The sequence below is a fragment of the Hibiscus syriacus genome, unplaced genomic scaffold, assembly GCF_006381635.1.
Source record: "Hibiscus syriacus cultivar Baekdansim isolate YM2019G1 unplaced genomic scaffold, ASM638163v2 tig00117000_pilon, whole genome shotgun sequence".
Classification (NCBI taxonomy): domain Eukaryota; kingdom Viridiplantae; phylum Streptophyta; class Magnoliopsida; order Malvales; family Malvaceae; genus Hibiscus; species Hibiscus syriacus.
In genome coordinates, this window is record NW_024063516.1 from 155246 (window position 1) to 176086 (window position 20841).

The 20841-nt window shown below is 32.4% G+C and overlaps 1 protein-coding gene and 1 pseudogene across 1 annotated transcript; both read left to right on the forward strand.

The window, feature by feature from the left end:
• The first annotated feature begins 582 nt into the window (after nucleotides 1–582).
• Nucleotides 583–3564, forward strand: LOC120194576 (annotated as a pseudogene).
• A 12083-nt stretch (nucleotides 3565–15647) lies between these two features.
• Nucleotides 15648–16955, forward strand: LOC120194577 (bZIP transcription factor 44-like). Its single transcript, XM_039196843.1, has one exon. The coding sequence runs from the start codon at nucleotides 16166–16168 to the stop codon at nucleotides 16649–16651; it is 486 nt and encodes a 161-aa protein (XP_039052774.1). The 5' UTR covers nucleotides 15648–16165; the 3' UTR covers nucleotides 16652–16955.
• Nucleotides 16956–20841: the final 3886 nt, after the last annotated feature.

Sequence of the window (20841 nt, forward strand, 5' to 3'; positions counted from 1 at the left end):
AAGCACACCTTGTCCCCATGGGGACCTAAGTGCAAACCTTTTTAGCAATAGTTTACTTCTTTAATTTATTTTTCCTTCAATTATGTATTAATACATGTCATGACACATTTTACCATTGATATGTGTCATCATATGATTAAAGAATTATTTTTTTTGAATTAAACGAAAATTAAAATTAAATTAATAGAATATTTAAGTACCAAGAACTAAATGTATAATTATATCAATTTTATTAATTATCATCTGTTAAATGATAACGACAGATGACTTGATTAAAATCAATTAAATAGTTATATGGCCATATTGATAAAATTAAAAATGTATTAATTTTATAATTAATATTTAATGGTATTTGACGTAATTTACCATAGAATCCAATAAAGAGATCGCTTAATTGGTTTTGGCAATGCTACGGCGGGTCCCTATCCTAATTCCTACATAGTCAGAGGAACGCATATCCAAAATCCAGACTGTTGGAAACATTAAGCAAAAAATACATTATGAGGAGTATTATTAATAAGCATAAAATAAAATCAAAATATAAAAAATAAATCAAACCTAAAATTTGTTCTGTTTCGTCGTTGTTCTGATCTGATGGGATGGCGATGAGATAACGAATATTTAACTTTTGAAAAGATCCCATCCCACCTCATCGTCATCGTTGACGAAAGATAATGGCATTATAAAGCTTCTCTTTTCCCTCTGAATATTCGACACCCTGAAGGCTTCTGTATTGAGCTCGGCGTCGCTTTACATAGTCGAGATCGACTTCTTGCTCAAAATCCAACCTTGTCGTTGTCTAAATTAGGGTTTCGTCGAGCTAACGGAGCTTTAGTTTTCCCCTTTGTTTTTAAGAAATTTTGTAATAAACTCGGAGGTGGATTAGTCAATAGTATCAGGTGTGATGCCTCTGTATCGCGGGAAATTTTGAAACTCGGTTCTTTTAGAATAAAGAAGAATCGATAAGAATTTTTTTACCAAAACAGGTATTACTTAAATATCTCACTATGCTTAGTTATTTCATCTTTTTTCACGGGTTTTTTTTAAAAATTCCATTAATTGTATGATAAAGTGGACCGACTCTCACTCGATTAGTATATTAATCATTAAAAAAGTGAAAACAAAATAGGAACTTGTTTTTCTGCTTATTCAGGACAGTTTTGTTTATACTAGAATTTCGTTAGTAATTCAATTAATTTTTTCTTTTTTTTTCCTTCAAAATTGTTGGTTAGGGAAGAAAAATGGCAACTCCAGTTGAGCCTCCAAATGGTGTTCATTACCAAGGAAAACATTACTATTCCATGTGGCAAACGTTGTTTGAAATCGACACCAAATATGTGCCCATCAAGCCTATCGGAAGAGGCATATGGGATCGTTTGCTCCTCTGTGAATCGTGAAACCAACGAGAAAGTTGCCATTAAAAAGATACACAATGCATTTGAGAAACGTGTTGATGCCCTGAGAACACTGCGTGAATTGAAGCTTCTCGGGCATCTTAAACGTGAAAATGTGATTGCTTTGAAAGATGTCATGATGCCGCCTCATAGGAGAAGCTTCAAGGATGTTTATCTGGTTTATGAACTTATGGATACCGATTTGCATCAAATCATTAAGTCTCCTCAAGTGCTTACCAATGACCACTGTCAGTATTTCCTCTTCCAGGTATCTACCACCAATTCCTTGCAAAGGCACATATTAGTTGATTTTGTTATACACATAACTTTTCTTGTTAGGTGGCATTACATTTAAGTTGAACGAAGTTTATATAGACGAGTGAGAAACTGAGGGGTTCCAATTTCAAATGCGTGTGCTTATCGCCTAGATAGTTTATTATTGGATGTATTAACAGACCACTCCTTGATATCAACTTTACATCAAAGTATAAACCATTGTATTTCGTTAAATGAGGCTTAGACAAAGATACAATAAATTAAATGGTTGAATTTTGAATCTGCGTATTCGCAAAGTGGATGCCATGTTGTATTTTTGTGTTTCGACTAACAATAACATTTGATGATTTATGTTACACTAGCTTTTACTAGTTTAGATGTTCTATGTCTGGAATACATGGAATGTTAATCTTATTCTTAGCACCTGATTGAACCGTTGGTGGATGAAAACGTTTGTTTCAGCTAATTGATCTCTGATGCTTTAACATGACTAGGTAACAGGTAACAGTTAGGGATTGGAGTTTGCTAATGGTAGGTTTAGGGAGAAACATGTTCTAGGCATTCAAGCTGGGCCTTAATGCAGTGACCTGATATTGCAAGTATAGTTAGTTATTTAGTAATGGATCTGGTATGGTTATGCATCGACAAGCTTTATTCAAATTAATATTGGCGTACTATTCTTCATTAATTATTTCGTAGGAAGCCTATCCATTTTAGCTGCATCTCTGGTCTGTCTGACTGCCACCTTTCAAAGTCATTTGGATGTAAAGAGATTTCGGTGTATATAGCATGAAGTTTATATAGTAATTCAGTTGAGATAATTATGATGGGATTGTGCTTCTGTATTCTGCATTAAATCTTCTATTGTAACTTGGAAACGATCAGATATTACAAAATTCTGTACTTTGGGCAGTTGTAATTCATTATTCTTCTTGCAGCTGCTTCGAGGCCTGAAATATCTTCACTCAGCAAATATTCTCCACCGAGACTTGAAGCCCGGAAACCTTCTTATAAATGCAAATTGTGACCTTAAAATTTGTGACTTTGGACTGGCTCGCAGTAGCAATGCTAAGGGTTAATTCATGACAGAGTAAGTTGCACTCGCTGGTACAGGGCCCCTGAGCTTCTCCTCTGTTGCGACATCTATTGATATTTGGTCTGTTGGATGCATCTTAGCGGAGCTTCTTCGACGGAAACCTATCTTCCCCGGTACAGAGTGTCTCAATCAACTTAAATATCATCAACATCCTTGGCAGCCAGAAGGAGGAGGATCTTGAATTTATAGATAACCCCAATGCAAGGAAATACATAAAATAACTTCCATATTCCCTTGGAAGCCCCTTTTCCCATCTTTATCCGAATGCCCATCCTTTGGCAATTGATTTACTGCAAAAGATGCTTGTTTTTGACCCTTCAAGAAGGATTAGTGTAATCCGAAGCACTCCAACACCCTTATATGGCACCATTGTACGATCCAAACTCTAATCCACCAGCCCAGTTGCCACTCGATCTTGACATAGATGAGGATTTGGGGGAAGAAATGATCAGAGAGATGATGTGGAAGGAAATGCTTCATTACCATCCCGAAGCTGCAACAGCCAATGGCAGGGTGTGAGTCTAATCATTTTTTAAGCCAGTGACGTTGTCCTACTGCTGATGAGTCTGGTTTTTCTTTGTGATATTAGATGTTATATTTATGTCTTTGCAACGTGTTATATGTTTCCCATAATGTTGAAAAACATATGTTATGTGTTAGTTGTCAGTTGGGGACCATGATATGTAAACTAAATTTTGCATCAAGAGCTGGAGCTTCGTTTACTGCTCAAGCTCTTAACTGTAGAAGCCCTGTTTCCTTTACAAACTTGTATAGAAGGGTGCTATTGTATGCGTCTAACTATGAGCGCTTATGTTTTCATGTAAATTATGCTTAGAAATCGATAACTACTATTATGTGGTGTGCTTAGAAGAGAAAAACCGTTTCCTCGTTGGCAGTTGAATTTTCACATTTTGCTGATTTACAAATGCTCGCTTATGCTTCTGGCTCTGAGAAGCATGTTTGAAGGGGATTTGGGGAATGAACGTATGCAACATTATGTATACAAATATATTCATTGTTGGCTTAGTATTATCTTCCATTTCCATTTATCAGTAATCTAAAGCTCACATCTGCTTAAACCAGAGAATTTTAGGGGGAATAATATTATTATTTTATCAATGAGGCCACTCAATAAGTTCAAAGTTCAACTGTTTTATCTAATGAGAGAGGATACATCTTTGTAAAAAAATGAAGGTATCACATGTACTGGAGAAAAATGGAAAGAGGGAAAAAGGCCATATCTTGTGGACAGAAAGCCCTAAGATAGAGATGGGTCCACCCTTGATTCGTTGGTCTCTTTCCACGCCCTGCTTGCTGTTGTGGCTTGGATTTCTATTGCTTTTGTTGTGTTACATTAAACGGCATGACAAGGCCAAGTTACAAGTTGGCTCCTTTTTCAAACACCAGCCACCTTTCTCTTTCTCCTTCATTTTGGTTATGAGAGGCCCACGTCCTATGAAGTTTCTCCTGAAGCAAATGCTCCACTGAATCGGTGTTGTCTAAAAAAAAGTGGATTAATATAAGTTAAAAAATAGCGTGACCGAAAACTTAATAAGATAATTAATAAATTCGGTAAAGTGATACTATTATGTTGACAGACTCATAATGTTGTATGTAGAAAACATGAAAAACTATTAAAAAATTTGGTAATCAGTAATCTTTGGTTATCGGTAGGTATCGATACATATATATAAGTGTCATATTTATTTCACTGTGGAAAATATTAATTTAGGGTTATCTTTTGAGTGAGTTTTAAGATATTAATTTATTAATTATACTTGTAATGATTTATTTTTATGTTACGGTATATATTATTATTAAATTAAAAATAATAAACATAGATATTACCTATTTATTATTATCTTTGGTTGAAATTGTTAAATTTAAATTATATATAATATTTTATAAAATATCTAAACAATCAAATAATTTTTTGTGTAAATGAAATTATTAAATTAATATTGTAAGTGGAAAACATGAAACACTATTAAACAATTTTTAAACATAAATTACATAACTTTCAAAAAAGTATCGATACTTTCAACATATCTGGTAGTTCTTTACCGATTTTGTCATAATGAAACTTGTTTTGTCATATTTTTACCTATTATATTATTAAGTATTGATACATTTTTAAAAAGTACCGATACTTTATAGGCGCTATTATTGCTTTTCTTTTAAATTTCAAAAGTGTCAATACTTTTTTAAATGGAATCGATACTTTCAACATATTTGGTAGGTAGTTTAATATAATAGTTAGAGCCTATTTTTACCGTTTACATTATTATCAACCTTAAAAAAACCTGTAAGTATTTTAATGTAATAGATAGTGCCTATTTTTTTTACCGTTTACATTATTAGCAACCTTCAAAAAAATTGGTAGGTATTTTAATGTAATAGGTAGCGCTTATTTTATTTTATCATTTACATTATTAGTAATCTTTAAACAAACCGGTAGGTATTTTAATATAATAGGTAGCGACTATTTTTTTACCGTTTACATTATTAGCAATCTTTAAAAAAACCGATAAGTAGTTTAATATAATAGGTAGCGCCTATTTTTTTTACCGTTTATATTATTAGAAACCTTCAAAAAAATCAGTAGATAGTTTAATGTAATAGGTATCACCTATTTTTTTTTACCGTTTACATTATTAGCAACCTTTAAAAAAACTGGTAGGTATTTTAATGTAATAGGTAGCGCCTATTTTTTTTTACCGTTTACATTATTAGCAACTTTAAAAAAATCGGTAGGTATTTTAATGTAATATGTAACGTCTATTTTATATTTCCGGTTAAATCATATAACATTTACGGTATAGATTTTAACCGGTCATTTGTTTAACCAATCACACTTTTTTTAGCCTTTTTTAACCGAATCACAGCATAACTTCCCCCTAATCTAATCACGAAATCCAAATGATAAATTTTCCAAAAACATATTATTGTTCGTCAGTAAAGCTTCTCGTGTAATACAGTACTTTGAGACTGTTGTGTTATCTATACTTTCTTCTTCGAGAATAATGCAAAAAACTTAGCTACTGTTAAGCTTATGTAGCGAATAATATAATGGTCTGGGTTGATTCACGAATATATCCTTCAAGTTCCCCCCCCCCCCCGGAAGAATTAGTTCTTTGTGGCTCTGTTTGCCATTTGGAAGAGCTGAATTAAGTAAATGTATAGGACCTCTATAAAAAAGCACCTACTTGATTGATATAATGGTACTCCCATGCAAGCTAATTAATGTGAACCTTTGAATTAACATCTTCCGGGAGATATATGGGAGTTTATTAGGGAATATGAATCGGATGCAGATGTGATAAGATTGAACTGTAAAAAGGTAGAGTTTAAAGATTACTTGTAATTTTTTCGAACTGGAACTCCTTTTTATCAAGTAATATTCACATGGCTATATATATATATTAAAGAAACAGCAGTTGGACTACATTGACGTGCCTTATGGGGTTTTGAATAGGCAGCTTAGCACTAGTGGGTTATGAAGAATGCAAGAATTCGATTCCTTACTTTTCATTAACTTGAATTTTGTATAATATATATATCAGAAGCATAATATTAATCGAGCACACTTTGAATGTGATTCTCCTAATAATAAAATCATTATTCTTTATCACATTTTAAATTACAATTAAAATAAAGAGAGCTGATTTCTGGGGCTCCACTACCACTATATGACCAATTACTCTGACCATGCTTTCGTGCAGATAATTATGACCATATTTCTAAGAAAGCATACTTCTAGAACACGTATTTGTTTACTTCATCTCCCTTCTTGGGGCAAGTGGAAAATTAGAACTAAAATTGTATCATAATCTTCTTTCTGTCAAATGTTTGCTTCTAGATTTTGTCAGTACATATATATCTAATCTGATATATATATATGATAAGATTTATTTGAGAATATCTGACATGGAAAACAAGAATGTTTGGGTTACTGCAGATACCCTTTTTTTCACCAAAATTAGAAATATCACACTCAGGTGCCTTCATGGTGAAGGCAGATTCCTTCCAGATTCTGGGGTTGGAATAAAAAGAACCCTGGATACATGATCAAACATGAAGTTGGTACGAAACTGGACCAAGAATAGGTGACACGACAACATCACCTCACTGCGATAATAACCCTTTACACTGTTCCTTGCATGCATGTACGATAAGGCTTGACTGGTGCAAGGAACCCCTTATCTGCTTTTTCTTCTTTTCGAGAGCTGGTTGGAGTCGTAAATACGATAAAGTTGAAGGTGGTTTGTCTAGATTTTAAGTTTTGCTGAGATGGTTGCTTTTTCCCCCCCTTTTTTTAACGTTTAAAGTTGCATACGGGTTTATGCTTAGCCTGGTTCTCGAGTTCCACTAGTCCAACAAATCCACCCAGCTTATGACATAACCAAAACTGAGACCTGCTGCTTGTTGATGAAGCAATCAAAATTGAAATTGTTTTAGCATCTCATGTATAAACATAAACCCGACCAGATATTTGTTGCATTACAATCTCAATTGTTAAACTGCCTGTTTCAGGGATGTTTTCTTTTAGGATAAACTATACAAGTGATCACCTAATCCACCAAGGGTCGGCTCTTAGCCCTTACATCTTCGCTTTGATTATGGACGACATCTATTGTGCGACACCAGACGGTGTGCCATAGTGTATGCTTTTCGCTGACGACATTGTCTTAGTGGCTGAAACTAAAACTGAGTTGAATAGTATACTATCTACTTGGAAAACAGCTTTGGAAGAAAAAGGTCTAAGGATCAATATTGAAAAGACATAGTATTTATGTTCAAACTTCAGTGGGAACCAAAACGATGAAGATGTAGAAATATGCATAGAAGGACACGTTCTCCCCTCAAAGGATTGTTTCAAGTACCTAGGGTCTATGATACGTAAAGATGGGGGTGTAGATGAAGACGTTTCTCACCGTATAAAGGCGGGATGGCTAAAGTGGAGGGTTGCTACTGGAGTTTTGTGTGACAAGAAGGTACCTCTAAAACTTAAGGGAAAATTTTATAGAATGGCAATAAGACCAGCGCTGTTGTATGGATCAGAATGTTGGGCTATCAAGAAGGAAATTGTAAGGAAGATGGAGGCCGCAGAAATGAGAATGCTTCGATGGGTATGTGGTAGGACACTGTGGGACATGACACCAAACTCTGCTATTAGGATGTCCTTGAGGGTGGTGCCTGTATCCAAAAAATTAAGGGAGGGAAGACTACGGTGGTTTGGGCATGTCCAAAGACAACCATCGGATGCGGTTAGGAGGGTAGAGTCGATTACAGTCGACGGTACCAGAAGGAGAGGTAGACCAAGGCAGAAATGGGAAGACTGCTTGAGATCTGATTTGAAGGATTTAGCCCTTACCGAGGACATGACCTCTGATAGGAAATTATGGCGACTTAAGACCAGGGTAGCCGAGTAGGGCGAGTCACATCCGTGTATCATCTTTGTCTTCTTTTAATGCCTTTGTAGTAATTTCATTACTTATACTTTTTATACGTTTCTGTCATTGGAATTTATGAAGGCCTAGAACTGAGGTAGCGGAGTAGTGTTGCCTTAGTTTAGGTTCTAACCCATTTGACTTTATCCCTTCACGAAGCCTGCTATCGTTGAATTTTGTGTATACTGCTCAACATGTTTCCTCTTTATAATTTTGGTCGGGTCTTACGTTTCTGTCTATATGCAGATATTTTTATGCAGGGATTTATTTGCAGGGATTACTTACCATTACAAACGTGCATATGAGGACTGCATATGAAGATTGTTCAACTACGTATTTTATTTATTTATTTAAGTATGCATGGTATTTTATCTTTATTTTTAATTTTTTGACTGCCGGAGGTCCTCCACGGAAGCTACTCTCAACATGGCGTTAGGGGACAGCCTACTACCCTACCTCCTCCTTACCCCATTACATATAGGAATAGGGTTTTGTTGTTGTTGTTGTTGTATACAAGTGATCACCTAACTATAGCCCCTTTTAATTTTGACCACCATTTTTGAATTTATGTCAATCAGGTCACTCAACTATTTAAATACACTTGCGGTTAATAGTTAACGGAAGTGATGTTATGGCAATTAATAAAATTGGTATAATTACACATTTGCTCCTCACTATTTATACATTTTATTAATTTTAATTATTAATTTTATTTTATTTGATAAGCAAAACACTTAAAAATATAAATTGCTTCCAAGGAGGATTGAACCTATGACCAAATTAAGGCACATCTAAACCACTAAGCTACACCTCTCAATTAATTAAATTTTACAACATGTCATATATATTCTGTTATAATTAATGGCAGGGAATTTAAAAGAGAATGTAAGCCCTTAAACCAAAACCTATATTCAATTAAATTAATAAAATTAAAATTTAATTTTTTAAACTATAATATATAGATAAATTTTAAAATAATATAAAAAATTAACATATTTAAAATCGTAATTTAGGGTTAAAAGCAATATAAAAATTGACATACTTTTTTATAAATAATATTTTAAATTTTAATTGATATTAATGATTTTGTTTCTTATGTAAAAAATAAAAGAATGTTATTTAATAATAAAATATTAAAATAATATAAATATAAAAATAATAAAAATATAAACAAATATATTTGAATTATCAGAAAATTGTATACCTTACAAAAATATTAGAAATATAAATAAAGTACATAAAAAGATAAAACATTTAATGATAAATTAATAAATTAATTTTTTTATCGATTGATTTAATATAATAAAATTTATCTACATATTATAGTTTTGAAAATTAAATTTTTAATTTCATCAATTTAATTGAATATAGGGTTTGGTTTAAGAGTTAAAGTGCTTGCATTCTCTCTTAAATTCTCTCATTATTTATAACAGATTATATATGATATGTTGTAAAACTTAATTAATTGGGAGGCTTAGCTTAGTGGTTCAAACGTGCCTTCATTTTCTCCAGGTTATAGGTTCAATCCTCCTTAGAAGTAGGTTATAGTTTAAAGTTTTTTACTTATCAAATACGATGGTCACACATGTCACCACATGATTAGATGCAAAATAAAATATCATCCAATCTAATTGTGACATATGTCATCATCTAATTGGATATTAAATTTATTAATATGACTAAATTGATAGAATGTATAAACATTGAGGGTCAATTTGTACTTATATCAATTTTATGACCAAATTGATAGAATGTATAAACATTAAGGGTCAAATGTGTACTTATATCAATTTTATTAATTACCACGTCAGTATTTCTGTTGAATGTTAATGGCAAGTTGTCTGATTGAATGCATTTAAATAATTGGGTGATTGATTGATAAAAATTCAAAAATAGTAGCTAAAATGAAAAGGGGTTATAGTTAAGTGATAACTGATAGAATTTACCCTTTTTTATGTATAAGTGGTTCAAACGTGCCTTAATTTGCTACAGGTTCAATCCTCCTTAGAAGTAGATTATATTATAAAGTTTTTTACTTATCAAATACGATGGTCACACGTATCACCACATGATTAGATGCAAAATAAAGTAAAATATCATTTAATCTGATAGCGACACATGTCATCATCTAATTAAATTTATTAATATGACCAAATTGATCGAATGTATAAACATTGAGGGTCAAATGTGTAATTGTACTGATTTTATTAATTACCACGTCAGCACTTCCGTTGACCGTTAATGTCAAGTGGACTGATTGAATGCATTTAAATAGTTGGGTGATCTGATTGACAAAAATTCAAAAACAGTGACCAAAATGAAAAGGTGATATAGTTAAGTGGTCACTGATATAGTTTGCCCTTTCTTTTATGTATAAATGAAGAAGGTATCCATCTGCTAACGTGCTGTCAGTTGGTATGCGAAAAGAAAGAGTCTGGGACCAAACGGCAGGCAGCAAGTTGTTGAGATTAAAAAAGCTAGAGCCCCAGTAAATTAAGGGGGGGGGGGGGGGAAGGTAAGCATCTGAAAATCATGTGCATGGGAAATCAGAAATGCAGCTTGTTTGTTTAGGGACCCCCTCGTAGAAAAGCTGAAGTAGACAAGTGTTGTCAGTTTTGACCCTACAAAAACCGACCTTCATTTCCCTATCTCATCTCTGCCTGATCTTGTTTGACAATTGAGGAGGAAGACTGTTTGAATTTAGTAATGGCCGTTTGGCAATGGAAGCATTTATTTCACTTTTTTCTCACAAGTTCTATTCACATAAAAGAAAATCAAGCTTAACCCTATTTATGTGTACTAACTAATTAAATTGGTATAGTATTTTTTATATAACTTGAATAATTGATTTTAAATTTTAAAGGTGAAAATTATTACAAAAGACATTCTAAATTTAAAATGTAAATTGTAAAATAGATAGGGAAAAAAGCAAAAAAAATAATAATATATCAGCCTGATTAGGTAAATAAATGATGAATTCCGATGCTAAATTAGTATATAATGGTCCCAGAAACGTTGGGAACGTATGAGTTCCCACGTAGGTACATCTCTACCATCCAATGTTGGCTAGTTTTCACGTAAAGATGATTCATAGCTGATGCTGTATTTCCACAATAATTTTATAAATAGAAGAATGTAATTTTCCACTCTCTTTCTCAGCTGTAATTCATATATGATTTTTATTTTTGTATTGGTCGATGCATTTATATATTTCCAAACTATATATATACATCAAAACATAATTATATAATATCACGACGCACATTAATTTAAAGTTTTTATGCAAAATCATAAACAATAAAAATTATGGATAAAACAATATTCTGGTTGAATGCAAGAGATTACGAGCAGAAACTTCAACTGCTCTGGCGTCTAGGCAAGCTGTTCTGCGGTCTCAGTCCAGGTTGGCGGATCGTACGGGGTGTTGGACAGCTCCGGAACGTGATTGGTTCAAAGTGAACACAGATGGTGCTTGCCGAAATGTTCCTAATTTAGCTGCTTGCGGTGGTGCTATTCGCGATCATGAAGGAGCATGGCTGGCAGGATTTTCCAAATCCATCGGTTCTTGTTCAGCTTGGGAGGCCGAACTTTGGGGTATTTTTGAAGGACTGCAATTGGCGTGGGATATGGGGTTGCGCCGGGTTATTGTGGAATCGGATTGTAAGGAAGCCATATCGTTTCTTCAATCTAGGCGAGGGTCGTGGGAGAGCTACCCCATGTTGCACCATATTCTTGATCTTGTGAACCACAATTGGGAGGTCCGTTTTGTTTTTGCCCCAAGGGAACACAACCGAGTTGCAGACTGCATGACGAAATTAACATGGCATGGCCGTTTGGTCTCCATATTTTTCATGTCCCTCCTGTTGAATTTGAACGAGCTTTATCTGTAGACAATCGAACCAATTTAGTGTCGCATATGTAAAGCATGTTTGATGTTATTATTTTCCATTGAAAATAAATAAATTATAAAAAATTATGAAAATCATACTAATTGTGAACATATTATTGTCAGCTGTTAACATGTTTCATATTATTGTCGGCAAACCGATGTTAGTATTAGGAAGATCATTGTGGGTCATAACAAAAAAGGACTACCCAAAAAATATTTCTGATAAGGAACATGATGGGTCGAACTCTAATTTATTAATTATTACTAATCACACCTCTCAGTATAAAGTGTAACTACTAAATATAAGGGGGGATTGGATTAGTGTGTTTTGCATTATGATGGGGCACAAACAGGTAAGCATCTTAGAACTTTCGGGTTCCCTTTTTTTGCCTTTGGAGGAGGAAAAAAAAAGTTTTACTATCCCTTTTCCACTTTGAATGCACCAAAGCAAAAGCATGGGATTGGAAGTTGTCATTTTCAGTCTGACATGGCCTCAACTGAAAGGGGGGAAACCTGATGGGATCAATTAGGGAATTTAATTTGGAGTTTTAGCTGAATCGAATATTCTCCATAATGTGTTTATATTTTAGACCAGAATGGAGACTAAGGATAATTCAAGCTAGTGCTATTAACTCTCTGCAAAAGGTTTACTACTTGTGAGGATCAATTGTAATGATCAGTGCCTCTTGCATCTCTTCCCATCAACCGGATGAAAACAGATCATTGTTTCTTTCCTTGTTCTTTGACGAACAAGATAAGAATGATCTCTTTTATCCATAACAAGTTGGCAGCTGGTAATTGTTAGGTATATTAAACCCAAAAAAAAAAAAAAACTTGGTGTTCCATTTTCTAGCAAATATTAGTTGCTTGTGATCTTTCCTGCTGGGCTAATTAAGAAGAAGAAAATAGTAAAAAATAGTATAGATTCTGGGAGCTCTAAAACTTTAAAAGGCATAACAAAACTGGTGTTAGTGTCATCAACCCACTGGGGTGGCTTCCTATTAAGGCTGGGGCCACGGAGCTTTAATTTGGTTTTGTGGTAGGTAGATAATACGTACTATGATTAAGGCCTGGAATGGAAAATCTTGCTAATTAAGTTTTTTCATTATTTGCTACTATGCGGTTTCAGGTTCTGGAGTCTTCAAAGCAAAATCAGTAGCACAAAGGAAGTCAAAACCTTGACGGTTCCTTTTAGGTTACAAGCCAGGCCTTAGCGCGACGCTTTGGTGTCTTGAAGCTTCTCAATAAGGGGCGATTATTACTTTTTGGGTATTGAATAAGCAATTTAAAATTAAAAAAAAGGTGGCCTTTTCTTCTGGAGATGTGCAATAACATTCCAAAATTATGACCTTTTGGTTCAACCGAATATCGATATTATGAGTTTCTTGAAATTGTTTTTGACAAATATATTCTCTTGATCTCACCTCCTATTAGTGTTGAGGTTAGCATTGTTTTTACAATGGTAAACTATACAAGGTTTAGACGAATTTCTTTTTTCACCACAAATGTTTAAAAAGTTATAAAACTGTTACAAATGTTATTTAGATAACAAATGACCATTCAACCATCACCATCTATTCTTCGGATAATAAAAGTTTGACGTGACACGTTAATTCATTGTTTTTCATATATTTGTAACATAAAATTAATTTTATTAAAAAATAATTTTCCTTTTACTTTTTTAATCTCGTTTGCTTAAAAAATATTTTTTTCTTAATAGACCAAAAAGACTACAAAACTTAGAAGGAAAAAGAAAATAAGAAGAGAAAACAGCTAAAAAAAATTAAAGATGTATTGTTATTATTGTTTTTATCGTAAAAGCCGTCTTGAATATTTTCGGCGCCTTGAGCGAAAATAAAAAATAAGCTCTGATTGAAGAAAATTTTATTCAATTACTTTAAACAATTAATTTAATATCGTAGAAAATTTATTAAACTTTATCTGAACATTAATTTCATTGTTTTGTTAAGAGAACACTTTAAATACGATTAAGAGAGTAAAAAATTGAATGTGTGTATAAATTATGATATGAAGCTTTATTATATAAATTTAAAAAAAATAAAGAATAACATATTATGGTATCGTTAGATTGAGATTGGAGAAGACTAAGAGTTAAAGAATATTTGGTAAATTGAAAAATAAGATTAGTAAAAAAAAGAGACAAATATGATTAGATTTAATTCTAATTGAATTAACAAGAGATGAAGAAAGGGATGAGAAATTAATAATTTTATGAAATTTTAAAAAATTAGATGCCTTAATTATAAAGGTAGAAATCGAGATTTAAAAAATAGGGCCTCAATTATAAAGGTATAATTGAGATCGTAAAACTTAGGGGTCTCAATTAGGAAGTTAGAAAGTGAGATTAAGAAAACTTGAGGGCCTCAATTATAAAGTTAAAAATGTGGGATTAAAAAAATTAGGAGCCTCAACTATAAAGATAGAAATTGAGATTGAAAAAACTTAAGGGCCTTAATTGAAAATGTAGAAAATGAGATTGAAAAAACTTAAAAGCCTCAATTATAAAGTTAAAAGTGAGATTACAAAATTAAGGGTTTCAATTATAAAGGTGAAAAAAAGATTGAAAAAAATTAGAGACTTTAATTATAAAAATAAAAAGTAAGATTAAATAATATTATAACCTCTATTATAAATGTAAAAAATAAGATTTAAAAAATTAAAAACCTAATTATAAAAATAAAAAATAGAAACCCCAATTACAAAAATTAAAAAATGAGAACCCTGAGCAATCGTTCAGAGTTCTCCCAGATATGTTTATCGTCAATAGTCACTATTGATTTTTAGAAATAATAATTATTTTTCTTATAAACGAAAACTTTAAATAAGATATTAATCAAACCACCATTATTGTTGGCGGTAACCATTCGATGACCAATAATGTCAGCAAACTTCTCCTCTTCATTAATTCTCTCTTTTTATTCGTTTAAATTTAAAAAAATAAACTCAAATTTTATGAAATCAAGAATCAAAGTTTCTAATTAAACTTTATCATATGTTTATTGAGTCAATTTGAATTTTAGTTATATCATTATTTGTAACAGTACTATCATTTGACTGTTAAAATCTTATAACAAATTTATTTAATATGATATTCTCTGTAAAATAGAGAAGAGAAGTCTATTTTGTTCCTTTGTCATTTCATCTCCTTTTCATGTGATTTAGATTTATTAATATGTATTAATTTTATATTTATTGAAAATATATCTTTTTTAGTATGATATATATCATAAAAATATGAATATATACTATTAGTCCCATAAAATTTATTTAGGAATGATTTTATAGTACACAATTATGAGTGAAGAGACTTAAGTAAAAGGAGATGAAAGTAACAAAATAAATTTGTATGGTGCATGTGTTGGTGACGCAGCCTAAATTGAAGGGTGGTGTAAGTTTCGTCTCATCTCCTCCACCAACTCCCAAATCCCAAAGAAGAAGATTGTCCAATGCTCTTTTCAATTTTTATTCGCATTTTACTTCCCCTACTCGGCTATAAATTCCCTTACCAATACTCTCAAAAATCCCCTTCTCCTTCTCATCTCTTCCCCCCTCTAGAATTTAGGCGCTCTTCTTCTCCTCCTTAGGGCTAATGTCCTGCTGCCATAAAGTCAACTCTTATGTTATAGCAGAAAAAGGAAGAATATCTTGTTTTTTGGTGATAGTTTCTACCAAAAATAAGTTTTACTTATTCCACTCTACTGTAAATCTTCATGCTGCTTAAGTTGTTGTTGTTGCTTGAGACTCATGTCTCCAGTTGTCAGTGAAATCCTCCGATCCGGATTTATGATAAATTCCTCCCTCAGACGCAGGACCCATCTCGTTCAATCTTTCTCAGTTGTATTCCTCTATTGGTTCTATGTTTTCTCATGAATAAGCTTTCTGTAATTGCTTGATTTTCACTATTTATGTACATATATAACTATCTGTCCATACTGATTAGCTAGTATCGGTGTCCTGCCGCCTCTGAGGTTTTGTTATCCTGAAATATTACTCATCTTTATTGAAGTTTCAGCCTTGTTTTTGGTGTAAATATATTAATATGGCCTCGTCCAGTGGAAACTCCAATTCCACAAGCTCCTCCCAGCTTCAGAATTTTGGGTCCGAAGAGGAGTACTTGCATCAGATGAGCGTGATGGATCAAAGAAAGAGAAAGAGGAAGGAATCAAACAGGGAATCAGCCAGAAGATCTCGGAAGAGAAAACAGCAGCACTTGGATGATTTAACGGCCCAAGTGGCTCAGCTAAGCAAAGACAATAACCAAATTCTCACGAGCATCAACTTCACCACCCACCACTATTTGTCCATTGAGGCAGACAACTCGGTTCTGAGGGCTCAGATGATGGAACTGAGTCAAAGACTCGAGTCTCTGACCCAAATCCTGAGTTATATCAACGCCCCCACCGTGGTGTATGAAACCGATCAGTGCTTTGAAGCAAGTGGTGACCACAGTTTCAACAACCCTCTCAATCTGCCTTATCTTAACCAACCCATCATGGCCTCTCCAGACATCTTTGAATACTACTGATCCATAATCATCGAACTTATAAATGGATGAAAAAATATGGTCAAAATCCAGGGACGTCTTTACATTGGTGGGTGCTGTTTCATGTTGAAAAAGAGGGTTATTTGCCCCTTTCACTTATTGCTATCATCATTAATATGAGTAAAATATTAGTGTTATTGACAACTTGGCTTGGTAAGATGATGTCAGAGAATTGGCAACTAGCGGGTGAAAACTGCTTAGGGGATAAATCTATGAGGTTTTTTCTTTTTTTTCTGTAAATGGGGACTTAAGATATCAAATATGGTGTGAAGGGCTATGTGGATGTGTGTAATCTGGTCTCTTATATATTATGTTTTCTTCACTTGTTTGGGGTCTTTTGTTTCCTTCCACATGTCATAATTTATGGTGTCATCCCCTCATGTTTGCAAATGAGAGTAATTCTTTTGTCCTTTCTCTCTCTCTTCTTTCCTTCCAAATAACCTTAATTTCAACCTTGAACTGAATTTGGGCTAAATCGTTATTATATATTAACCAATCAAAAATAATATTTTAAAGATTTAATTGGGTACACAATAAAACTACAAAATTTTACCTGAAAAAGGCACATTTAATACTTTTAACCTTGAATTTGCAACAATAATTTCAAAGTGATTTTAATTCGTCATTTTTAGCACGTGTTATTAGTTATAGATAAATCTCCGATATTCGTTAATCTGCTCGTGTCGTGTATCAATTTTTTTTTTATATAATCAATGTTTTTGAACTAAAACGATATTAAATAAATCGTTAAAAAGGGAGGGCTATTAAATATAATAATTATGCATGTCATAAACTTTTTAAATCTATTAAAATAGATGTTTCATGCGTCTAAAAATCCAACATTTTATTCAAAAAAGGAAGCTTTGTTACCCAAAATTTAAAATCCGTGGGTACTGTTCACCAGGCATATCTGCTATTACTATTCAATGAACTGTTAATGGCACATCTGCAAAACTGTTCACACTTGTCTGCCACACTATCATCGTACACTGCTTATGCGTTAAGATCGTATATCTTAAAAAAAAATTTAATAATATGAAAATAAATGTATGAATTTTATCTCCAAAAATAATTTAGTGTCTAAAAATTTTTTAGTTAAAAATTGGTGCATAATGTTTTTAAAGTTATACATTTTTAAGTGTCATCTGTTAAAAATCACTGTTAAGCCTGTGCCTTCTCTCCTCCCCACTTCCCTCTTTTATGTCGTTTAGCTGTGATTATCACCACCACCATTATCGATACAGGCATCGACTCTCGATCAAACTCCCGGCGACCTTTCGCCATAAGCTGTCGCCTTTTTCCGTGGAGAAGTATTCGAAGTTTCGTCATATTTTAAGTCACTTTCGCTATTTTTCGTTCAACCCGTCACCTCCATTCGAACCATCGTCCAATTCCGTTCAAAACCCATCCTCGTTGTCGCTCCTCCGATGTTCCACCATGATAACGGGTTGAAATGAGATATTTTATTTTTTTGAGTGTTTTTTATAATTTCATTAAAAGTTTGGGGTTCTTTTGTGAATAAATTAAGTGTAACCGATAAAACGTTAAACACCAATTTTTTTTAAACGAAAAATTTTTTAGACATCAAACCGCACTTATTTTTGTATTAAGCCAAAAACAAATTATGACCTAATGGTTATGAAGGTCGAAACATTGTTTCTTTTCGTTTCATGTTGCATGAAATGCTAATGGAGTTTACACCAATTAAACTGGAGGCACCCATAAGGCACCCTACAAAGTGGGTGAATTTAGGTACATAAAGTAATTTGTAATGTAGGGCGACATCTCTAAGAGTAAGCAAAGAGAGAGGGGATGTTCTTTAAACTTGGATTAATTCAAATTCGAAATAGTTGTTTAAATTAAACTGTTCATCAATCTAAACTCAAATTGGCTTCTTTTAACTTGGATTAATTCAAATTCCAAATAGTTATTTTAATTAAACTATTCATTAATCCAAACTCAAATGGGCTTCTCTTAATTGCATGCTGGAATAAAAGTAAAAAGTAAAAACCGCAGAAAGAGAATGGGTGTCCATTAATCTATAGTGTCAGCAAAACATGATTACTTCAACAATTATCCATTTGCATTCATCTATAATCCTACTTTTTATTTATTTATGACCTAAGATTTATAAAGAATAAGATTGAGATTTATAAGCCCAATCGTCATCCTCTCTTTTTCAAATGCCAAGATAGTAACTTCCTATCTGATTTGCTTTTAGATATTCAAGCAAAGATAAATGGACATCAGTTCATATATTTTAAGCCTCTTTTTCGGTTGTTCATTTCCTTTTGCTTTTGATGGTAGGAGTAACGATGACAGACACTGTAATACCCATAGCCTATATGTTGAACTTAAATGTTTAATTTTTTTAATAATTTCCTTTTTTACTTTAAATTTTCCCCTTAATCATATTAGTTTATAAAATATTGTTTGATCATTGAAAACTAATATGATTTCAGTCGGTAATTAGACAGTTCAATGTTGTTTATATCCAAGTACAACTTTCTAACACCGCTTGATTTTAAATCATTTAAAATATAATATTTATACTATTCACCCATAAATACGATTAATACTAAAATTAGACAAAACTAAAGAAAATAATTCTAATTATTATTACAAACCCTTTTAAATAAATCTGATAAAGCAACCCAACAAATATAATGTACATGCCACTAATAAGTCAAAGTTAGGATGTCTTATTAATACTATCGGTATGTTTGATTTTGCATAAGATGCGGGCAAGCTTTTCACTTCACGACCTCTACTTTATTCGAACCTACGCATAAAAATCATCACGCGCTAAGTAAAACTTAGTGAGGCAGAAATGTAACTAAAATATAAAATCCATAAAATATAAGCAATCAACTATAATTTAAATAAAAATACTAAAACTTCAAACCCAGCTAGTCAAGTCGTTTTTTCTTCTGAAAACATGAAAATCATCATCTCATGATTTTATCAAAAATCACGTAAGTCAACATTTAATATCATAAATAATTTTTGTTCTTTTCATTCGAACATATTTCAATACTTTCTTTTCAATTTTATGTTCATTTATTTCATATATTGTCATAACTTTCACATTTACTGATATAGTCCAATGTATATGTAAGAGAATATAAGGTACATGAGTTTAAGGTGCGCACTAGGCACAACATGATGCCGAATCATAACTGAAGCTGAGATATGATGCACTTAATGGCATGTCAAATGTACCTACGACTCTTAATGCAACATACAATGGCATGCCAAATTAGTCACCGTATGTTTCAAACGAACATAGACTGATATACGAAATTAACTGTATAGAGATCATCCCCTAATCAATTATGTATAATTTAAGGTGAATTTCTAAACTCATTGTTCGAATTCTAATTTTTAGTCAACTTTCCGTAATTAGCATCCTTAGCTTAATTTCATAATTTTGTAAGCTTAATAAATTGTAGAAACTCATTTTCTTAAAAGATAAAACTAGCAAGAGTTCCTCTCTTATGAGGACTCTTCCACCACCATATCTTTTAAAGCAACAACCACACCAACAAACGTGCAACAACCGAGCAATGAGTATAGTCGCATTAGGATTCTATTGTTAATAGGATTCTAAAAATAGTTAGTTTTTTTCACTATAAATACATGTAATCCTCCCCATTTGTAACACACGATTTACATACAAGATACAGAGGAAAGAACAAAAAAAAAACAAAGGCAAAACTATTGTAAACGATTCGAAAAGGAAATAAAATGTAGCATTTTTTTTACATTGATTCGTTCATTTCTCGCATGTACATGTTATTTTTCTTGAGATTTGGTTTGAATAAACCAAAGCGTGGGTTGCTCCGATGACCAAAAAGGGGTGGAGTTTCAAAGTTTCGAACCTAGATCTACTCCCGATGCATGTTTATTTTTTAAAGTATTTAATATTCCCCCTAAGTCAATCTTAATCTTTAATTTACCTTGAAATTTACCCTTTAATTTTACTTTTATATTAATTTCGTCCCCTATATATATATATATATTTTTTTTAATTATATTTATTATTTATTTACTATATTCCTCTTTTTTTATTTATATTATATTTTTTATATTATATATATCTTATATCATTATATATATATATATATGTATAGATATATTAATTTTTCTCCATTTACTATATATATATTTTT

What these genes read in the sequence shown, in the direction of transcription:
- LOC120194577 (XM_039196843.1), top strand. Translation starts at nt 16,166, where the DNA reads ATGGCCTCGTCCAGTGGAAACTCCAATTCCACAAGCTCCTCCCAGCTT.